Source organism: Eubalaena glacialis, chromosome 6, assembly GCF_028564815.1.
Source record: "Eubalaena glacialis isolate mEubGla1 chromosome 6, mEubGla1.1.hap2.+ XY, whole genome shotgun sequence".
In the NCBI taxonomy this organism is placed as follows: domain Eukaryota; kingdom Metazoa; phylum Chordata; class Mammalia; order Artiodactyla; family Balaenidae; genus Eubalaena; species Eubalaena glacialis.
Genome location: NC_083721.1, coordinates 364856 through 384831, shown reverse-complemented (window position 1 = coordinate 384831; position 19976 = coordinate 364856). Strand labels below are relative to the sequence as shown.

Below are 19976 nucleotides of genomic sequence, written 5' to 3'. Positions count from 1 at the left end.
GGTCACGGGGACGGAGAAGCTGTGGTCGTCCCTGGATATGGTCAGGGACCCAGGAGAGCAGACGTAAGGCCGGCCCTGGACACGAGCCCAGGAGAGGGTGGGTCCCGCGTAGAGCTGAGGGGGGCAAGGCAGAGGGTCCCCGCCGGGGGCCTCGGAGCCGGGCGGGCCTGTGGAGGGAAAGAGTGCGGCCCAGAGAGCTGGGTCACGCCTGCTGGCGTCTTGTGCTCCCTGTTCTCCGTCCTGTGTGAGGGGTGCCCCACGGCCGCCGCTCAGCACATTCCTGTCAGCCGGTGCCTCGGCCACTCTTGGCTCTTTATCGAGCCTGGGGCGGTGATGAGCCCTGGCCAGAAGAGCTCTGGGGGTGCCAGGTCACCCGGTACCCAGGTGGAAGGAGCGACAGCGGGTGTGGGCCACTCAGGATGGGCCTGCTCGTCTGGGCCTGGGGCTCAGTGACCACTTGGCTGAAGACCACTTGGTGTGTCACGTCCACTCTGACGCCAAGCCCACCCGGGGAGCTTCAGGGTCTTCCTGCAGTTGTCTGAGGCTTCTGAAGGTCGGTGTCTAGCCTGAGTTGCGGGTCAGCCTGACGGTCCTGCCCCCTGGTCCCCTGCAGAGCTCGCCCGGGTGCCCCTCCTGTGTGCACACAGCACGGCCTTGGAGGTGGCAGCCGGAGACTTGGGTCTGGAAACCATGCACAAGGCTCATCTCCTGCTTCTTCCGAGGGAGCTCAAGGAAGAAATCGACGTCTTAAAAGTAGAAAATAGAAATTTACATGAGAAATTGCAGCATGAAATCCGCCTAAAAGAGGACTTGGAGAAAGTAAGTTGAAACACGTCACCACTCTGCACTTCCCACGTCCACCGGGGCCTTGTGTTAACCGGCCGGGGTCAGCGCAAGCCCCCGAGGTCCAGCACGCCCGCCACCTGGAGCAGCATTTGCTTGCTGGGTGCCTTCCTCGTGGTCGGGATGGGATGCCACCTGAGCCGGGGCCCGAGTGCGCTCTTTACAGGTGCCTCCAGTGCTCAGGGGAACTGGCCGGGGTCCTCAAGGGGCGCCAGGGTGGTTGGCGAGGCCACCTTCAGGCCTCATCCACTGTGTCTTCTGTGGTGTCCTGAGCTCCAGGCTCTTCTCGCTGACTGGTGGTCGTGCAGCCGCGGACGCACGCGGTGATGAGACCCCTCCCTTAAATTACTGGCGAGCCTCACCGCAGTTCGGAGGAGCGGAGTGGAGGTGACTTTCTCTCGTGTTCCCTCCGAGCGGCCCAGGGTGACCATCTGGGAGGTGCTGCTGTCGCCCCTGGTCTTCCCCGCGAAGCCTCCCTGGGGTTCCTCCTCCATCAGAGCAGTTGCATAGGAAGCTACTGTTACCGGCAAGGCGGATCACGTGCTGTCCCCACACTGAGGCGCTGGGGGTGCGGACGAGGGCAGAGCAGGCTCGGACAGGTTTGTGGGAGGCCCGCGGCCCCACGGCGGGTGGCTCGCTCGCCGGCCGTCTGCCTTGGCACACGACCTTCTCAGGCACCATTCCCTGAAGGACAGACTCTCCTTGAAGGCTTTTGACGTTCAGGTGTATATGTATTTCCTGAACCACCATTTTATCTCCTTACGTAAATTATTAAGAGGGGTGTGTGGAATTATCTCTCTCCCCCTTCAGTTCTCTCAGTTTTCACTTTAAGTATTTTATGGTTCCGTTATTACACATTTATGATTGTTATGCCTTCCTGAGAAATGTACCCTTTTATCATTAATGAAATGTCCCCTTTCTGTCCTGTAGTTTCTTTGTATTGAAATCTACCTGCTCTTTTACCAGTGTAGTCATTCCAACCTTCGTTTGCATTTTCTTCGATGGAGTACGTTTTTCTGTCCATTTTACCTTTGACGGTATCTCCTGGGGTTAGTGCCGACCCCACGGGTTAAGGGTTCAGTCCCAGGAGACCGCCCCGCCCCCGCCCCCTTCCGAGGCCAGTCGCCTCCCCATCTTCTCCGTGCTGGGCCCTTCAGTCCTCCTGGCCTTGGCTGTGCTCTGGAGTCTGCTCGCGCGTGTATGACCGGGGACCAGCCTGAGAGCTGGGCTGGATTCAGTCACAGATTCTGCAGCTCTCCTGCTCTGCCTCTGTCCTAGTGGGCTTTCCCCCCTCACCTCCCAGCTCCTCTGGTTCAAACAAGTAAGATTTCTATGTGCACAGCACCAACAGGTCGGTGACCCAGGCCGTTTCCTCATTCTGGGTGTCAGACCACCCCCCGGCCCCCCCGCCCCACACACCTCCCCCCACCCCGGGATCTCTTGGATTTTATCCAGAGTCTGCAGTTGTTGTCTCTGATGAGAGCTGATTCTCAGCCATCACTAAGAGCAGGCCCTAAGCTTTAATAACTTGAATACAGGGTTGAGGTCAATCTCACAAACCTTTTTGGTTTGGTTTTGTTTCTTTTTGATGATGATCGGTAGTCTGTTGACCTTTCTTTCCTTTTTTGAAAATTAGGATATTTGTGTGTGTTCAGCTTTCTGGTTCACCTCCCTTTTCACATGACACCTTTAAGGGTGTTGGTTTCAGTCTGTTGCTCAGGTCCCTTGTAGAACCTGGAACGTTCATTGTGCAAGTCCAGAGGCTTGGCCTGGCGCTGTTTGCTGCTCTCCTGTGGCTCCGTCCTGGCTGGTGGTGGTTCCTCTGTCTGGGGGGTTGGCCTTCCCTTGACGGGAGGCCCCTTACGTGTCTGATCCCCTGGGCTGGTCTTGGCACCGCAGAGGAGCTCCCCTTCGCGTGTGTGTCCAGACCTGCCAGCCCCAGAGCTAACAGACGGGGCCAGGTGCCGGGATGCGGACACGTCTTACTTAAGCAAACAGTCTTAGATTTGTGCATTTTAGGCTCCCTTATTCCCATCAGGATGAGAAACACTGCCATTGCTCTGTTCAGTGCAATACGTTATGGAACTAGTGCTTGTATGTTGTGGAACTTCTCTCTCTTCAGAGATGGATTTGGGTCGTTGCTGCCAGTGATCTTTTCATTTAATTTCCTCCTTCTTAAATAAAACTGTGCTTTCTGCAGGTGAAATGTACTTTAGTTGAAGCTCACCAGGAAGCACTGAAGAGTGCTAAGGAGAAGATTGAGTTAATGAAACGAGAACTCGGCGAGAGAGAGGCCGAGTGGAAAGCCACAAGTGAGGACCTGAGGAGAGGGGCTGAAGAGAGGCTGGCGCAGGGGCTCCTCGACCTGCGGGAGCAGGCTGAGTCCGAGAAGCTGTCCCTGATGCACAGGTTTGAGCTGCGAGAAGCCGAAATGAGGCAGCTTCAGGACCAGCAGGCGGCCCAGATCCTGGACCTGGAGGGGTCGCTGGTGGAGCAGCAGGGCCGCCTGAGGCAGCTGGAGCTGGGGCTCTCGGGGGACGAGCCTCTGCAGTGCCACCGGTGTGGCCGGGAGCTGGGCGGCGGTCCGGCCCCCACGGACCGGGACCGCCTGAAGGAGGACTGTGCGCTCCAGCCGCAGCTGGCCCAGGACAGGTGCGTGACGTTCCTGTGGCCGCCTGTTCGGCACGGAGCCGCCCGCCTGGCTGGGTGAGGCCGGTCCCCAGGAGGGCGCGCGTGGCTCTTGGGGCTGCGGGACCTGCTGGCGGCAGCGGCCTCCCCGTCCTTCCTGTGGAGCCCCCGTCCCGTGATCCACGCTGCCCTGCATGCATCTTTGATGGGCGTTTGTGTTCTTTGCACGGTTTACAGTTTCAGTAGCAGAACTTCAGCCTCATTTATCATAAGGACGTGTGGTTCATTTCTGAAGTTTCTTGTGTATTTTGAACTCAAACAGATTAAAAAAAAAAAGTTTGTCTGAACTATGTACGTACACCCTGAAGTTTTAAATAGATTTAGAATGTGATTTGGTTTGCTGCCTCCTTGCACGTCGGGGCTGTAGTGACCAGGGGTGTTGGTGAGTCCTGGTGTCACTGGAGCTGCTGTTGGTTTTGCTGCTTCTCATGGGGCAGCTGCTCCCCAGCGTCACGAGGCAGGTACAAGAGCTTCTGCTCTGGGGTCTGAGAACTGAGTTCAAATCCTGACCCACTGTGTGAGCTGGAAGGACGCAGGCACGGTGGACAAACTCATGAGGCCTTCGTGCCCTCCTGCATGGGCTGATCAGTGGAAAGGCTTTCGTGGTGTCTGGTGCACAGTTAGTACCTGAAACCCATCCCAGCTCTTGTCACTCACCTGAACGCACCACGTGGCACTAACATGGAATGGGCGCCCCGTAGAGATTCTTCCCTGTTCTGCTGGGGTGCTGGGTGCTTCAGTTAGAGGGGTGTCTCCCTGCTTCTGTGTTTGCCAGCCAGGGTCACCTGCAACTCATTTAATTCATGCCCCTAATTCACCCAGAAGGGGTTTTGGGGGTCTTTTGAATGCTCTTTGCAGCCCTGTTGGCTCCTGTAGACGATGCTGCTGCCCCTTCCCTGTTGAGGTCCTCTCCTTGCCGAGGAGCGGTCACACCTGCTTCCTTGTGGTGTCTGTGGAAATGTGTGTGTGGTTTCTTGCTGGGGGTCCTGTGTCCTGTACTTCAGTCTGTGGCTGGGGACACCTGGGCTCTGGCCTCTGAGCTCCTCTGGCTTCGTGGGCCCCTTCGCTCTCCGCTCACGGCTGGCAGTGGGGCTCAGACCATTTACAGCCCAGGGAGGTGGAAGAGCAGGTGAAATCTGGGCACGATGGTCTCACCGGTAGAAAGCGGTGCCTCCTGTGAGAAGTGTGAGGTTGATGCTTTTGTGGCTGCACGTTGGGTCTCCGTGTTCACTTGGCTTGTCTCCGCAGGTTCTTAGAAGAACGTCGAGAAATCACAGGGAAACTCGCCGCAGAGCAAGACGCCTTCCTGCGGGAGGCCCGGGAGAAGCACGCCCGCGAGCTCCAGCTGCTTCAGGAGCGACACCAGCAGCACGTCCTGTCCTTGACGGCGGAGCTGGAGACCCGGCACCAGGCCGAGGTGGATGCACTGAGGGCTTCTTTGGAGCGGGAGTGGTGGGCTCTCTCAGAAGCCCGCGTGGCTGAGCTGCAGACAAAACACGCTGCGGAGATGAGTGCTTTGGAGAGCAGACACGCGTCACGCCTGGACGCTTTGGAGTCGCGTTACCTGTCTGAGGTGCAGACCTTGCGGGGCCTGGAGGAGCAGCTGCAGGAAGAGGACGCTTCTCACCACGTGGTCTTGACTCGGGTGTTAGAGAAGCTGAGGCTGAGACACGGTGAAGAGCCTCCGTCCACAGAGGACGGCCTGGCAGCGGGAGTGAGCACAGAGCACGTGGAGGGTGTGAGAGCCTCCCGGCTGCGCGGAGCTCGCCAGGTGAGGTGCGGGGCTTCGCCCTTCCCCAGGACTGGTGTCTTCTGTTGCCCATGTGTGTCAGCTGCACGTGTGTGTGTGTGTGTGTGTGTGTGTGTGTCCCAGGGACAGCGGTGGGGTTCAGGCGGGTACAGAACAGTGAGTTTTACGCGTTTTTTGGTCACAGGCTCCTTGTTGAAGGCTTTGGATCTCTGATCCTGGAAAAACGTGCGCCTGTGCCTGCGTACGGCGTTCCCTGTGAGATTTCAAAGGGTTCAGAGTGCTCCTCGGGGCCGCTACCGATTTCTGTGAGATTAAACCCTCTGTCCTGTGTCAAGAGCAGCGACTGTCCCCTTGGCAGGTGCTTTCAGCTGTAGTATGAAAGGAGCTTCTGGAGACGGCCCCATTGCCCTGGCCAGCGCTCCCCTTTCCTCATCTGCAGACCCATGGCACTCGTACATCATGAATAGGACGCATTTATTTGGCTAGAACGTGGTCACGTAGCGGGAATTCAGTGTGGGGACAGGCTGCTCTGTGCCCGTTGGGCCCGGTGTGCACGCCAGGCACTCAGGAATGACCCTGTTCTGGCACCTTCATACTTTAGTCACGTATTTAAGAAGTAGATATTCCATATTACAAAGCAGGAAATCTCAGCCTTGTGAGAACACAAGTACCAGGTAGAACCTTCGCTCGTGACTGAGACGTGCTTTATGAGATGTTCCCAGGGGGGTTTTGTCCTTTGCTCCTGGTTTAGCTTGTTTAAGGATAGAAGGAAAAAGACAGCCTAGTGCTGAGAGGTGTGGTGGCTTCATTTTATGCTTCGGCTCTGCCTGTTCTGTGTGGTCTGCGGGCGAAATCTTTTCCTTTTTTAAAAAAATGTTTATTTATTTATTTATTTATTTGGCTGCACTGGGTCTTAGTTGTGGCACGCGGGATCTTTGTTGCCGCGTGTGGGATCTTTAGTTGTGGCGTGAGAACTGTTAGTTGCGGCATGTGGGATCTAGTTCCCTGACCAGGGATTGGACCCGGGCCCCCTGCATTGGGAGCTCTGAGCCTTAGCCACTGGACCGCCAGGGAAGTCCCTGCAGGCGAGATCTTGAACAAATTCCTCGAGGGCTGAGCACATTCCAGCTGAGGTTGTGAGCCTCGGGCCTGTCCTTGAAGTCGGGCCTGTCCTTGAAGTCGGGCCCCAGGGCAGGGGTCGCAGCCCCTCCCTGGGAGTTGTCCTTTCGGTGTGAATTTGGAGGGCTGTGGTGCCCCCAGGCCAGTCCAGCGAGCTCTCAGTGTCAGCTTCGGTTTCCTCCCATGCAGATGGATGCCTGGGGAAGGGGGCTTGTTCCCAGCCTGTGAATTTAAATTAGATTCCCTCGGATTATAGGGTTTGAAGAAAATGAAGTTCTAAAAGAATATCAAGAGGGAGAAGTACGCATTTTTTACATGAGAAAGCTATGTATTTTAAACCATGGCTTAATTTTATTAGTGTAAAACGCGCTTGTAGGAAGCACGTGGAGTGTTTCCCACCTTGCAGGTGGGAGGTGTGTGTGGGTGGCAGGACAGGCGTGTGGGGGACAGTGCCCTGTGGACTGGCTGTCTGCAGGTGGAGCTGGTGTGGCCTGCTGAGGACCTGCCCCTGGGGCAGCAGCAAAAAGCAGCCCTGCAGGAGCTCAAGGGCGGGCATGTGGCCGAGATGCAGGTGCGGGAGGCTCCGCAGGAGGGGGCCCCCACAGGTTCCTTCTGGGCAGCTGTGGCTTCAGGGATGGCCTGGGGGTCAGACTCTGGCCGCCACGGGGGTGCCGGTGACATCAGCAAAGCCGCTGGGCCTCCTGAGGCTTCTCCTCGTGATCCGAGCCCTCGGGGCATCTGTGAGGCCCGCAGTGGGGTGGACGCTGGGCAGGCCTCACACCTGCCAAGAGGGCCCGGGGCCTGCGCTCAGCTGTGTGGGACCTGTGGGGTCCCTCAGGGGCTGCCTGTGCAAGGTGCCCGGCAGGTGCTCCATGTCCTCTGCGTCCCGTGCTGCACCCCAAAACCCCGGGGCCCATGGTGCAACCCGGGGGCACAGCCCTGCACAGACTCCGACCAAGTGTCCTCTGGCCCAATGTCCTGTCTTCTTTGTTCTCGTGGCGCCAGACACCTGCTGCCTGGCAGTTTCTGGAACACCCTGGCTGTGACCTCCTCTGAACTTGGCCTTGTCCCCCGCCTGGCAACTCCCACTCTTGCCTCCCTTTCGTCAAGTCATTTTCTCCATGAGCCCTGCCTTCCGGGACGGCCCCTCCGTCCGGGACTCACGGCCCCGCGCCCTGTGCCCTGCATAGCCCACGGTGCGTCCCCTGTGGAGCGCGTGCCACGTGCTGCGCTCCTCACGCTTGCGCTCTTCTCAGCGGCGGCCCGGGCCCAGAGCGGTGCACAGACCAGGGCTCCAGGGCAGCGCACCCGGAAGGGTTTTGCTGCCAGGGGCCCCGTCCTGCAAACCTCTTCAGGGCAGTTGTTGCCGAGGTGCCCATGGCCCTGCCACGCAGTGTCGCTAGGATCTCGGAGGTCAGGTGGGCAGTAAGGACCTGACCGAGGGCAGGGCCCCTGGAGGGCAGGACAGCGGCAAAGTGCCCGGATCTGTCCCACGGGGGCCGTTTGGTGGAGGCAGCTGCCCTGCTCTAGGTTGACCGAGGCTCGCGGGGAGCCTGGGGGCGGGCGGTGTCGGGGGTCTGCTGGGGCCAGGGAGAGGGCCCGTGCCTCTGGACCCAGGGGAGGCCGGAGGAGGTGGGGGCTGTGGAGGAGGATGGAGCAGGCGGGCTGCTTGGGTGTGTGGGTGGCGTGTGTCCACGCAGAACCACCCCCCCAGCAGGTGCTCTTAGGGATCGGCACACGCTATGGGCTCTCGTTTAGATTTTTTTTCTTTTTTTTTTGTTTCCTCTGGGCGGCTTGCAGGATCTTAGTTCCCTGACCAGGGATTGAACCCGGGGCCAGGCAGTGAAAGCGCCGAGTCCTAACCACTGGACCCCCAGGGAATGCCCACTTCTTTGGATTTTTAAACGTAGCGCGTCACCATGTGTATAAGCAACATGTCGAATTGCGAGGTCGAGGTTACAGTGGAGTCTTAACAAAGCAGTTGGAATCTTCTTGAATATGTGGGGCTGCCATGGAGGCTGGGACCTGGCCTGGGTTCTCGTGACCCATGTGGGGCTCACACCCCTCAGTGCCCTTCGCATTGACACAGGATGGCAGAGGTGTGTGTGGACGCCATGCAGCCAGGCCCCACGTGGTGTCACTGCCCCGCCTGCCCGCCCTGCATGTGTGTAGTGCACACGCGTAGCACACGTGCAGACATGCGTGTATGCACGGAATTCTGCACACCGTCCTCGCAGGGCTTACAAAACCCCTGGAGTCCATCTGAGGACACTTGGCTGGACGCCCCTGAGGCCCTTCTGCCTTGGTGTTCTTAGATTTGAAATACTTGTGTCTCCGCATCTTCTGGTCTTTCTGGGGGTAAGGATAACTGGTGTTTTTTGTGAAGCATATGTACAAACTTATTGGGGTTATAAATTTTTGTAGGTACTTTTTCTGTGGGGCTTTTCAAAAGGACATGTTAATAGCTCATTTCAACCGTAGAATGAGGCCTGGCATTCGCCTGGGTTTCCTAGGTTAATAGTCAGTGCTCTTAGCTGTGTGTGTACATGTTGACTGATCTGAAATTAGCATTTAAACTGTTTTTTCACGTGGAAGTTCCCAGAATGAGAATTAGTGGATCGGAGAAAAATAAAGGGAAGCATAAATATGACATTTATCCCTTTTGTTTGGCTGAAAAGTCTGGGAGTTGGCATTTTTCTTGGTTTGCCCCTTGGACCCTGAGATGCCCTGAATCCAGGTTTCCCGTGTTTGGGGAATGAGGACGGGAGGGATCCACACCCAGGGAGCCCGTGTCCGCGAGCGCTCGGAGAGACCCGGTAACCCGGCTGAGCCCAGACGCGCCGCTGGCCACGGGTGACGTCACGCAGGCCGTCTTCTCTTCACAGTGTCCTCTTACTCGGGTTTCATTACAGAGGACAAAACTCCCTCAGCCCCCTCAGCGTCCCCTCAGCATGCCCTCAGCCCCCGTGTCCCCTCAGCGTCACCTCAGTGTCCCCTCAGCGTCCCCTCAGCCCCCTCAGCGTCCCTTCAGCCTCCTGTGTCCCCTCAGTGTCCCTTCAGCCCCCTCAGCGTCCCCTCAGCCCCCGTGTCCCCTCAGCGTCACCTCAGTGTCCCCTCAGCGTCCCCTCAGCCCCCTCAGCGTCCCCTCAGCCTCCTGTGTCCCCTCAGTGTCCCCTTAGCCCCCTCAGTGTCCCCTCAGCTTCCCCTCAGCCCCCTGTGTCCCTTCAGCATGCCCTCAGCCCCCGTGTCCCCTCAGCATCCCTCAGCCCCTTCAATGTCCCTTCAGTGTCTCCTCATCCCCCTCAGCGTCCCCTCAACCCCCTGTGTCCCCTCAGTGTCCCCTCAGCCCCCTCAGCGTCCCCTCAGCCCCTGTGTCCCCTCAGTGTCTCTTCAGCGTCCCCTCAGTGTTCCCTTGAGGCAGGAGGTAGATGGGCCCCAGGCTGAACAGTTTCTCCCCTGTGGACAGAAGCTCCATAAAAGCAGGATGATGGAGGAGGCTGGGCCCTGCCCAGATAGAAGATAAGAGACCACATAGGCCTCATTCTCGAAGTCAAGGAGACCCTCCCGACTACACATGCGCAGAAGGGCTCCTTGGAGGTCCAAAAGGGAGGGGCGCCACCTCATAGTAAGTGATGCCAACTACCCATAGGCCTCTTCGCTGGAATCCATCTTGGCTAAGAGATGTGCACGCACGCATGGGAGGACCTTGAGATACACCAAATACAGACTCAGAACCAGGCAGAGCAAGATGGTTGGTCAAAGGAAACCCAGAAGAAATGCCCACGAAAGTGATTCAAACTGCCATGAGGGCGTGACTTTCTCTCTGAGCCCGCCTGTGTGTCTACTGTACTCTTTTTCCTTCTAATAAACACTTTACTTGCTTCACTACTTTCCGTCTCTCTGCGGAAATTCATTTTTTCATAGCTGACGGGCCAGGGCCTTGTCACTGGCCGCTGGTCCCTGGTGGTCCAGTGGCCAGGATTCAGCGCTCTCACTGCCGCTGCCCAACCTCAGTCTCTGGTCGGGAACTGAAATCCTGCTTCAAGCCGCTGCAGGCTGAGGCCACCCGAGGTCACCCTCACCGCCGCAGCCCGCATTCTGTCCCTGCGGTGTCCTAAGTGCCCCAGCCCCTCGAGTTCAGTCCTGAGGGGCCATTACAGAAGGGTCAAGTGGCTGCGGGGACGGTGCTTGCTGCAGGCACTGTGGAGGAGACGGTGGTCCTGGCCGCAGCCCAATCGCTCTCGTTGCTCTCGTTGCTCTCGTTGCTCTCGTTGCTCTCGTTGCTCTCGTTGCTCTCGTTGCTCTCGTGCTCTCGTGCTCTCGGTGCTCTCGTGCTCTCGTTGCTCTCGTTGCTCTCGTTGCTCTCGTGCTCTCGTGCTCTCGGTGCTCTCGTGCTCTCGTTGCTCTCGTTGCTCTCGTGCTCTCGTGCTCTCGTTGCTCTCGTGCTCTCGTTGCTCTCGTTGCTCTCGTTGCTCTCGTGCTCTCGTTGCTCTCGTGCTCTCGTTGCTCTCGTGCTCTCGTTGCTCTCGTTGCTCTCGTGCTCTCGGTGCTCTCGGTGCTCTCGTGCTCTCGTTGCTCTCGTGCTCTCGTTGCTCTCGTTGCTCTCGTGCTCTCGTTGCTCTCGTTGCTCTCGTGCTCTCGTTGCTCTCGTTGCTCTCGTGCTCTCGTTGCTCTCGTGCTCTCGGTGCTCTCGTGCTCTCGTTGCTCTCGTTGCTCTCGTGCCCTTGTGAGCAACGTCCTCCTCTTCTGGGGCGCTCCCCTGAGACCTGCTGACCTGTGGAGGTGTCTGAGTTTCATTTTCTAATCCTCTGAAGAGTCAGACTCTGCTGCTGGCCTTCCCTGGTATTTACTGACTTACAATCCTCCCTCCAAAGAAACTTTGTTGGATCCTGTTTGTTCACTCTGATGGTTCTGTTATCTGGTCGTGACATGTGTCCTGCTCTTCGGTTCGGCATTTTTGTACTTCCATGTTGACTCTCTTCAGAGCGCTGAGATCATTTGGGAAATATTTTTCTAGTTGTTTGTTCAAGTATGTCATTCTTTTACTTTGCTTCTAAGGATGTGAATATTAGATACTGTTTAAGTGACCTTTTTTGTCTAGCTCATTTCACAGGAGAAAACATCTGGGTTTGTGGGAAGGTGGGATATGCAGTTTCTTCCCCTATTTTATTTTCACTTTTTATTGGAGAAAATTTCAACATATACAGAAACAGAGAACAGCTCAGAATCTGACTGCCCATGGGTATGTGCCAATCTCAGTGCATTAGCCGCCCAAATATACCATAACATGCTCCATGCTAACCTGCAGAATTAACAGTAATCCCTTAATTTCATCACATATCCAGCCTAAGTTCCAGTCTCTACCTGTGGCTGGTCAAATTGGGATCCACGTAGGGGCTGAGTTGTGCTGAATCTGTTTTTACTGCTTCCTGTGACATTGGCTGACATTTCCCCCTTATTCCCTGGAAACGTGTCAGCAGTCTACACACGGGATGGGATTCAGGTCCATGTCTTGGTGAGAATAGTTCCAGGCGGTGGCCTCTTCCTCCTACCATCTTCCCTCAGGCTCTCCTCACAGGCAGATACTCCATGAAGCCTTGCTGGGTGTCTCCTGGGATGCTGTGGTCATTGTCCCCAAAATAGCAGGGACGTGCTGTTCTTCCTCTGTGAATGGGTTTTATCTGGGCCACAAATATCTCTGCACCTGTTTGAAAAGCAGTGTCACTTATCAGAAGAGTTGTTTACCCAGTGCTTGTGAAGCGATTGGATTATTTTTCAGGTTAGTTCCCTTTGGAGTTTGGTTGTGAGAAAAGTTCTCTGAAAACGTAAGCTTCATTTCCTTTTCTTAGAGATACGTGTCCTGCAAAGAAATCACCCTTATATTGGTAGCACTAAGCAGTGGAAGGAAAACAAGAGTCAACCATCGTATGACCACGATTGATTGCCCAGGCAGTGTCATCTCTTCTTGGGGGAAAAAAATCTGTTCATATGATTTTTAAAAAATATTAAGAGAACCTGTGGTTATTTTAGATATAGTTTGAATGTCTTTAATTCATTATCAGTTGAATTTATTCTTAATACTATGTTGGTATTCTTTGTGCAAAACTACTTATTTTTTTTTCTTTAAGTGTATTCGTTATGTTTTTTAAATGATTAAAATATATATTGACACTTCCCACGTAATTCTGTGGATTTTCAGAGAAACTCGAGAATAAGTTTCTAAAAACATCTTTTTCTTATATTGACTTTATCATTTAGAACAGATTAAAGAGAGTTTAGTCAGGCTGGAAATAGAACGATTGTGTGTAAGGAGGTCTTGAGGGGGTACAGGGAGTGGCACAAGTAAAACCCCCTCTGAGCCTGTCCGGTCAGGTCGTGGGGGCCAAGGTCGCGCAGCCAGCCCTGGGGTGCTGAGGCTTCCAGGTCGCGGGGCTGAATGCGCGATGCCGTCTGTGGCCTCTCCTGACTGTGTCCTGCTCCGCCACACTGGCCTCGGCCTGGTGCATTCTGCGAAGTCCTGCTCCAGACCTGGGGGCACACTGGGCAGAACAGGTCACGGTGTCCCCACTGCCCCTCGCAGGTGTCAGGTTAGGGTGATCTCCCCCACCCACAGGGCGCCTGGGAGGGGCGCTGTGTGCCTGCTGCTCCTGACTATGTTTGGGACGTCTTGCTGGACTTGGCGTGTCTCTGCCAGCTGCCTGGAAACCCTTGCTGAGACAGTGAAGGTTGGGAAACAAGTCCTGTGCTTGGCTCCCACTCCCTGTAGCGAGGGCAGCTCTGTGCTGGGGCCCGTGGGGCCTCAGTGGGGCATACGACCCAGGGGCTTGGCATCGGTGGGCTGGTTCTTCCTTCCCCCTTCCAGCCACAGCTCCGTACAGCACCCACCCTCCGTCCTCTCCGTTTGTGGGCAGTGACCCCAAGGCCTGGAAGGACCCCGTGGCCAGAAAGAGCAGCCTGAGCCCCGGGCCCGGACTCTCGCGTGTGCAGCACAGCTTGCAGGTCCCGGGACTCGAGGCACGCGGGGGCGTGGGGTGCTCTTGGACTCCGACCCTGACCCCAAACAGAAGTTCACTTTTATCTGTTTGTATACGTTTGGCTTCCGTGAAAGATTTTTCCCTGAAGAATGTGATCTGTGGCTCAATCAGGTTTTTCAAGAAGCAGGTGTTTACGCTTCGATCTATCAACCAGAGCATTTAACAGGCAGGCGAGCGAGCGTGCGGGGTCTGCCCTCAGGACCTGTTTGCCGAAGGTGCTGAGAGGGAGGAGTGCGGATGCCTGTGCCGGGGCGCTGGCGCCCAAAGAGCGGTCCGCTGTGATTCATGTTTATCATGTGCCTTGGGGGATTTGCCTCTTCTTGGGTATTGATGTTTTCTTATTTTTCCCAGCATCCTTCAGTGTCCTAGGGTCTGTTTTTGGGGAAAGGGAGTGTGGCTTGTCCTCCTCTCCCTTGGCCTTGCCCTGCCGATCTGTGGTGCCCGTTGGCATTCGGGGTTTTGTTCTTGTTCACTAGCATTTTGTGGTTGGCACACACGGAACCAGCATCCCTGGTCAAATCCTGTTACTGTCAGGGCTGCAGCTTCCTTCCTGGCTGTGAACCATCTGGGTGAACCCCGTCCTTCCCATGAAGTGGTTGTGTGGTGCAGATGAGACAGTTAAAGGGCTTTGGGAACTGCCACACGTCCTAACTTGAAATTGCACTTGATTCTTCCTTTTAAAGGATTGAATTAAACCTATTCCAGGAGAGGAAGTTTATAAAAATGTTCTGTGTTAATTCAGAAATGGTCTCTAGAACTTGAAAGTATAGTTTCAGTGTTGTGCTGTGCAAACCCCATTTGCTGATGCTTGTGACTGAGGTGAGAATCCAGAGCCCACAAAGAGTGACTTGAAGTTTTCTATGAGCTATAACCTGACTGCTGCGTGTCGTCACAGTGAAAATATGTGGAATAAGCTGAGTTCCAGCCTCACCACAGATCTACGCACATGGTCAAGGCCCAGTGTTGACCTTCCTCCCCACTCAAGCAGGGCACTTCGGTTCCTGCGGAGCTGGAAGAGGAGAAGGAGAAGCAGCGGCTCTGCTGTCAAGAGGAGATTGAACTGCTGAAGTGTCAGTCAGAGGCGCTGCTGGAGCAGCAGGTCACACAGTTAAAGGTACTGGGGTTAAGAGTGATCTATTTCATTGCTATCCTTTCTCACCTGCAAAGTAAGTAAGAAAAATTTATTCTAAATTAATTCTGATATGCAAAATTAAAACACATTTTCATTGTCTTAGAAACAGATTTTTCAAGGCAACTATTTTTCTTTCATTTTTATATTTAAATTGACTAGTTAGCATTCTTTTTCTTTTTTTTTTTTAAATGTTACTTTTAATTTATTTATTTATTTTTATTTTTGACTGTGTTGGGTCTTCGTTTCTGTGCGAGGGCTTTCTCTAGTTGTGGCAAGCGGGGGCCACTCTTCATCGCGGTGCGCGGGCCTCTCACTATCGCGGCCTCTCTTGTTGCGGAGCACAGGCTCCAGACGTGCAGGCTCAGTAGTTGTGGCTCACGGGCCTAGCTGCTCCGCGGCATGTGGGATCTTCCCAGACCGGGGCTCGAACCCGTGTCCCCTGCATTGGCAGGCAGATTCTCAACCACTGCACCACCAGGGAAGCCCGCATTCCTTTTCTTTTAAGAAATTGTCATCAAATAGTTGACCCTTAACCAACACGGAATTAAGGGTGCCGACTCTCTACACAGTTGAGAATCTGCGTTTAATTGATAGTTGGCCCTCGGTACATGTGGCTCCTCCGTTTCCGCCATTACTGTGCATCTGCAGATTCAACCAGCCACGGATCGTGTGGTGCTGTAGTGTTTACCATTGAAACAAAATCCATGGCGCTTGCCTGCGGTCCAGTGGCTAAGACTCCACGCTCCCAGTGCAGGGGGCCCGGGTTCGATCCCTGGTCAGGGAGGTAAGATCCCCCATGCTGCGCGGCACGGCCCAAAAGAAACAATCTGAATGTAAGTGGACCCACACTGTCCAACCCCATGGTAAAGAGCCGGCTGTATTTAAGCCTGGGAAAATCTGAGCCCTGCTCATGGCCTTGCTTTGGTGACTCAGCAGCGGCCACGTCAAGCCTTTTCTTGCTTCAAGGGGCCTGTTGCCATGGAAGGGTGTCTGTACAGGATGAGTGAGCATTCAGCACTACTTCTCACAATGATTTTTACTGTGGTTTTGTTTTGTTTTTAATTACAACGTTATTGAGATATAATGCACATATCATAAAAATCACACTTTTTGAAATATACAGTTCGGTGGTCTGCAGTATATTCACAAAGTTGTACAACTCCTGTTGCTGTCTAATTCCAGAACATTTACGTCACCACAAAAGAAACCCCCCACCCGTTAGCAGTCTCTTCCCTCCCCCAGCCCCTGGCAACCACTGATCTACTCTCCGCTTCTGTGGAGTTGCCTTTTCTGAACATTTTATAGAAGTTGAATCATACAAAATGTGGCCTTTTGTGTTTGGCTTCTTTCACTTAGAATAATGTTTTCTAGGTTCATATATGTTGTAGGGTGTATCAGTACTTGCTGTTTGCTTTCTATATATCTTCTGTCTCTTTTGTTCCTCTAAATCTCCATTACTGCCTTCTTTTGTTTTGATTTCCTTGATGTTTATTTTTCTATATTTTTTTGATTTTTGTTTTTATTTTGTTTTTTGTTTGTTTGCTTTTAATTTTGTTAGTGCCTGCCCTGGGCATTACATTGAACATTTTATAACAATATGGTTCAGATTAATACCAACTTAATTTTAATAGTTCACAACATTATTCTTCGATATAGCTTCATTCCTTCCTTCCTTCCTTCCTCCTTTGTGCTAATATTGTCATACAAAGAGCATCTATATACACTTTATGCTTGTTCTTTATGCATTTGTCTTCTAAATTACATAGAAAAAAGAATTACAAACTATACACATAAATATAAAAGACAAAATAAATTGCTTGCTTCTTGCCGCTTTCTAGATTTTCTTTGTCTCTCAGCAGTTTGATTACGATGTGTCCAGGTGTGGATCTCTGAGTTTATCCTACTTGGAGTTCGTTGAGCTTCTTCTATGTAAAGATTAATATTTTTCATCAAATTTGCAAAGTTTTTAGGCATGTTATCTTCAAGTATTCTTTTGCCCTGTTCCCTTTGTCCTTTCCTCTGGGACTCTCATGATGTGTATGTTGGTCTTTGAGGATGTCCTAGAGGCCTGTGAGCCTACTTACTTTATTTCTTTTTTCTTTTTTTTTTTGTTCCCCAGAATGAATAATCTCATTTGACCTGTCTTCATGTTTGCTGATTCTTCTACCCACTTGAATCTGCTGTTGAGTCCCTCTAGTGAAACTTTTATTTCAGTAATTGTGCTTTTCAGCTTCAGAATATCTATTTGGTTTCATTTTATAATTTTATCTCTTTATTGTGGGGCTCTGGTTGGGGGCATGCCTTCAATGCTGTGGCAGGCAGTATACATCTCTGCCTTAGCTTTCACTTCCTTTTAAGTTTTTTGATCAGCCTCTTATTAGCTCCAATTGTTATCACTGCCTCAGGCCGCTGAGATGTTAAACAGTTGCTGCTAATTGTTTTTGCCAAATGGCTTGGGCACAGGATTGTTGAGGTGAGTTCTGAATCAGATCCGATAAAAAACCAGCTTTGAGAACGGAGCTTTTCAGTGAGCTGCCAGTCAGGTCAGTTAGTGACAGTTGGTGGTGGTGCTTTGGTGGAGCTGCAAACCCATTCTTCTCCTCCTCCCCCCATAGTTGCTGGGCTGCATTTTCTTTCTTTTTTTTTTTTTTTGGTGGGTTCCCTGATCAGAGATTGAACCCTGGTTGAACGCTGGGGCCCACAGCAGTGAAAGCTTGAAATGGTCTTAACCACTGGACCACCAGGGAATTCCCTGGGCTGCATTTTCAAGGCTATCCCAGAGACTGGAGTGATGGGATTAGGGCAGGTTCAAACACCCAAAGCTTCCTGTTCTGATGGCGACTCAGCCTTTGTTTTTACTAAACACTTTAATTTCCAGAGCTATGAAAAAGTTGATTTTGACAGTTTTTGCCAGTGTTCTTGGTGCTCTTGTAGAGGAGTGGATTTTTGAAGGTCCTTATTCTGCCATTCTGGAAGTGCTATATCTGTAGTTAAAAAAAAAAAAAGCTTATTTCATTAATGTATTTTAACTCATTAGGTGAACATTATTAAAAAATATTTTTTATTATTTAAGAAGAAACAGGGTTTATTTTTTAAAACCAGAGGAAGTTAGGTTTCTAAATATCTTGGATTTTGATGGTCATGATACCCTGATGATGGAGAATTTCTTAACGTGACCATTGGGAAAGGTAGCAGGCTGTTTCTTTTGTATTCTATATGATAAGCACATTTGAACGCATGTTCACTGGGGATAGTGGCCTTGGCCTTTTTGATCATTGTTCTTGGCACAGAATACGGAATCAATAAGTATTTGTTGAATGAACTAAATTCTAGTGAACAGCAGAGAAATGGAGCAAGGATAATTTTATAACTTAATGGCATTTTTTGTTGTTGTTAATAATGTGCTTTTGTACAGGGTGAATTTGAAAGTGAAAAGAAAGCTGCTTTGCATGAAAAAGAGGCGATACATAAACTTGAGCGTGAGCAGGCACAGTCTCTTTACCAAAAAGAGAAAGAGTCTTTGTCTCTGCAGCTTCAGGAGAAGAATAACCAAATTCTGCAGGTATGTGGGATGCATCTTTTCTTTGTTAATTCTTTTTTTGTGTATGGTAAAATATGCATAACATAATATTTACCATTTCAACCATTTTAAGTGTACAGTTTAGTGGCATTAACCACATTCACAGTATTGTGCAAGTATCGCCACTATCCATTTCCAGAACTTGTTCATCATCCCAAGTAGAAGCTCTGTCCTCATTAAAAATAATTCCTGGGCTTCCCTGGTGGCGTAGTGGTTAAGAATCTGCCTGCCAATGCAGGGGACACAGGTTCGATCCCTGGTCTGGGAAGATCCCACATGCCGCGGAGCAACTATGCCCGTGCGCTACAACTACTGAGCCTGCACTCTAGAGCCTGCGAGCCACAACTACTGAGCCCGTGTGCCACAACTACTGAAGCCCACACGCCTAGAGCTTGTGCTCCACAACAAGAGAAGCCACCGCAATGAGAAGCCCGTGCACCGCAACTCGCTGCAACTAGAGAAAGCACGCACGCAGCAACAAAGACCCCAATGCAGCCAAAAATAAATTAATCAATTAATTAATTTAAAAAAATAATAACTCCCATCCCCCTCCATCCTGCCCTGGTACCCAGCACTGTACTTTCTGCCTTTGTGAATTTGACTCCTCGAGGGATCTCATTTCAGAGGAATCATACAATATATGTTCTTTTGTGTTTGACTTCTTTCACTTAGCATAATGTCCTCAAGGTCCATCCATGTTGTGCGTGTATCAACATTCATGGCTTTTTATGGCTGACTAATATTATTCCATTGTATATAGACACCATATTTTGTTTATCTGTTCATCTGTTGATGGACATCTGTTAATGGTTGTCTCTTCCTTTTGGCTGTTGTGCATAATGCTGCTGTGAACACTGGGGTGCAAGTATTTGCTTCAGTCCCTGCTTTTGATTTTTTGGGGTATATATCTAAGAACAGAGTTGATGGGTCATATGATAATTCTGTCTTTAACTTTTTGAGGAACTGCTAAACTGTTTTCCACAGCAGCTGTGGCATTGTGCATTTCCACCAATAGTGCGCAAGTGTTCCAGTTTTTCTGCATTCTTGTCAATACTTGTTGTTTTTCATTTTTTTTTTTTCCATTTTTTAAAATAATAGCCATCATAATGGATGTGAGGTGATATCTTGTTTTTATTTGCATTTCCCTATTGACTGGTGATGTTGGACATCTTTTCATGGGTTTATTGGCCATTTTTGTCTGTTCAGGTCCTTGACAATTTTTTTCTATTGAAGTACAGTTAATTTACAATGTTGTGTTAGTTTCAACTGTATAGCAGAGTAACTCAGTTATATATATATATGTATATACATATGTGTGTGTGTGTATATATATATAAAGTGTATATATATACTTTTTCAGATTCTTTTCCCTTATAGGTAATTACAAGATATTGAATGTAGTTTTCTGTGCTATACAGTAGGTCCCTTTTGGTTATCTTATATACAGTAGTGTGTACATATTAATCCCAAACTCCTAATATATCTCCATGTCTGAGAGTCTATTTCTGTTTTGTAAATAAGTTCATTTGTATCATTTTCTTAGATTCCACATATAAGTGATATCATACAGTATTTTTCTTTCTCTGTCTGACTTATTTCACTAAACATAATACTCTCTAGGTCTATCCATGTTGCTGCAAATGGCATTATTTCATTTTTTTTTTATGGCTGAGGTCCTTGACAATTTTTGAATTGGGTTTTTTTCATTATTATTATTGAAAATACGGATGTGTATTTATACTGTTTTTAGAGATAGTCCCACTGTGTGATCTTTCAGCGTCATAATAGTACTGCTGCTTTCTTTGACTTTATCATCATACAGGGTCGCTG

General features: G+C 51.4%; 1 protein-coding gene across 9 annotated transcripts in view; it reads left to right on the top strand.

The window, feature by feature from the left end:
- The window catches only part of PCNT (pericentrin), a 103309-nt gene that overhangs the window by 19784 nt on the left and 63549 nt on the right, over positions 1–19976 (top strand). For all 9 annotated transcript variants that reach the window (XM_061193758.1, XM_061193763.1, XM_061193760.1 and 6 more), the window contains exons 9-13: positions 614–819; positions 3044–3495; positions 4780–5302; positions 14423–14548; positions 17982–18128. In XM_061193758.1, the coding sequence (XP_061049741.1) occupies positions 614–819; positions 3044–3495; positions 4780–5302; positions 14423–14548; positions 17982–18128 (1454 nt within the window). The remainder of the gene's footprint in view (positions 1–613; positions 820–3043; positions 3496–4779; positions 5303–14422; positions 14549–17981; positions 18129–19976) is intronic.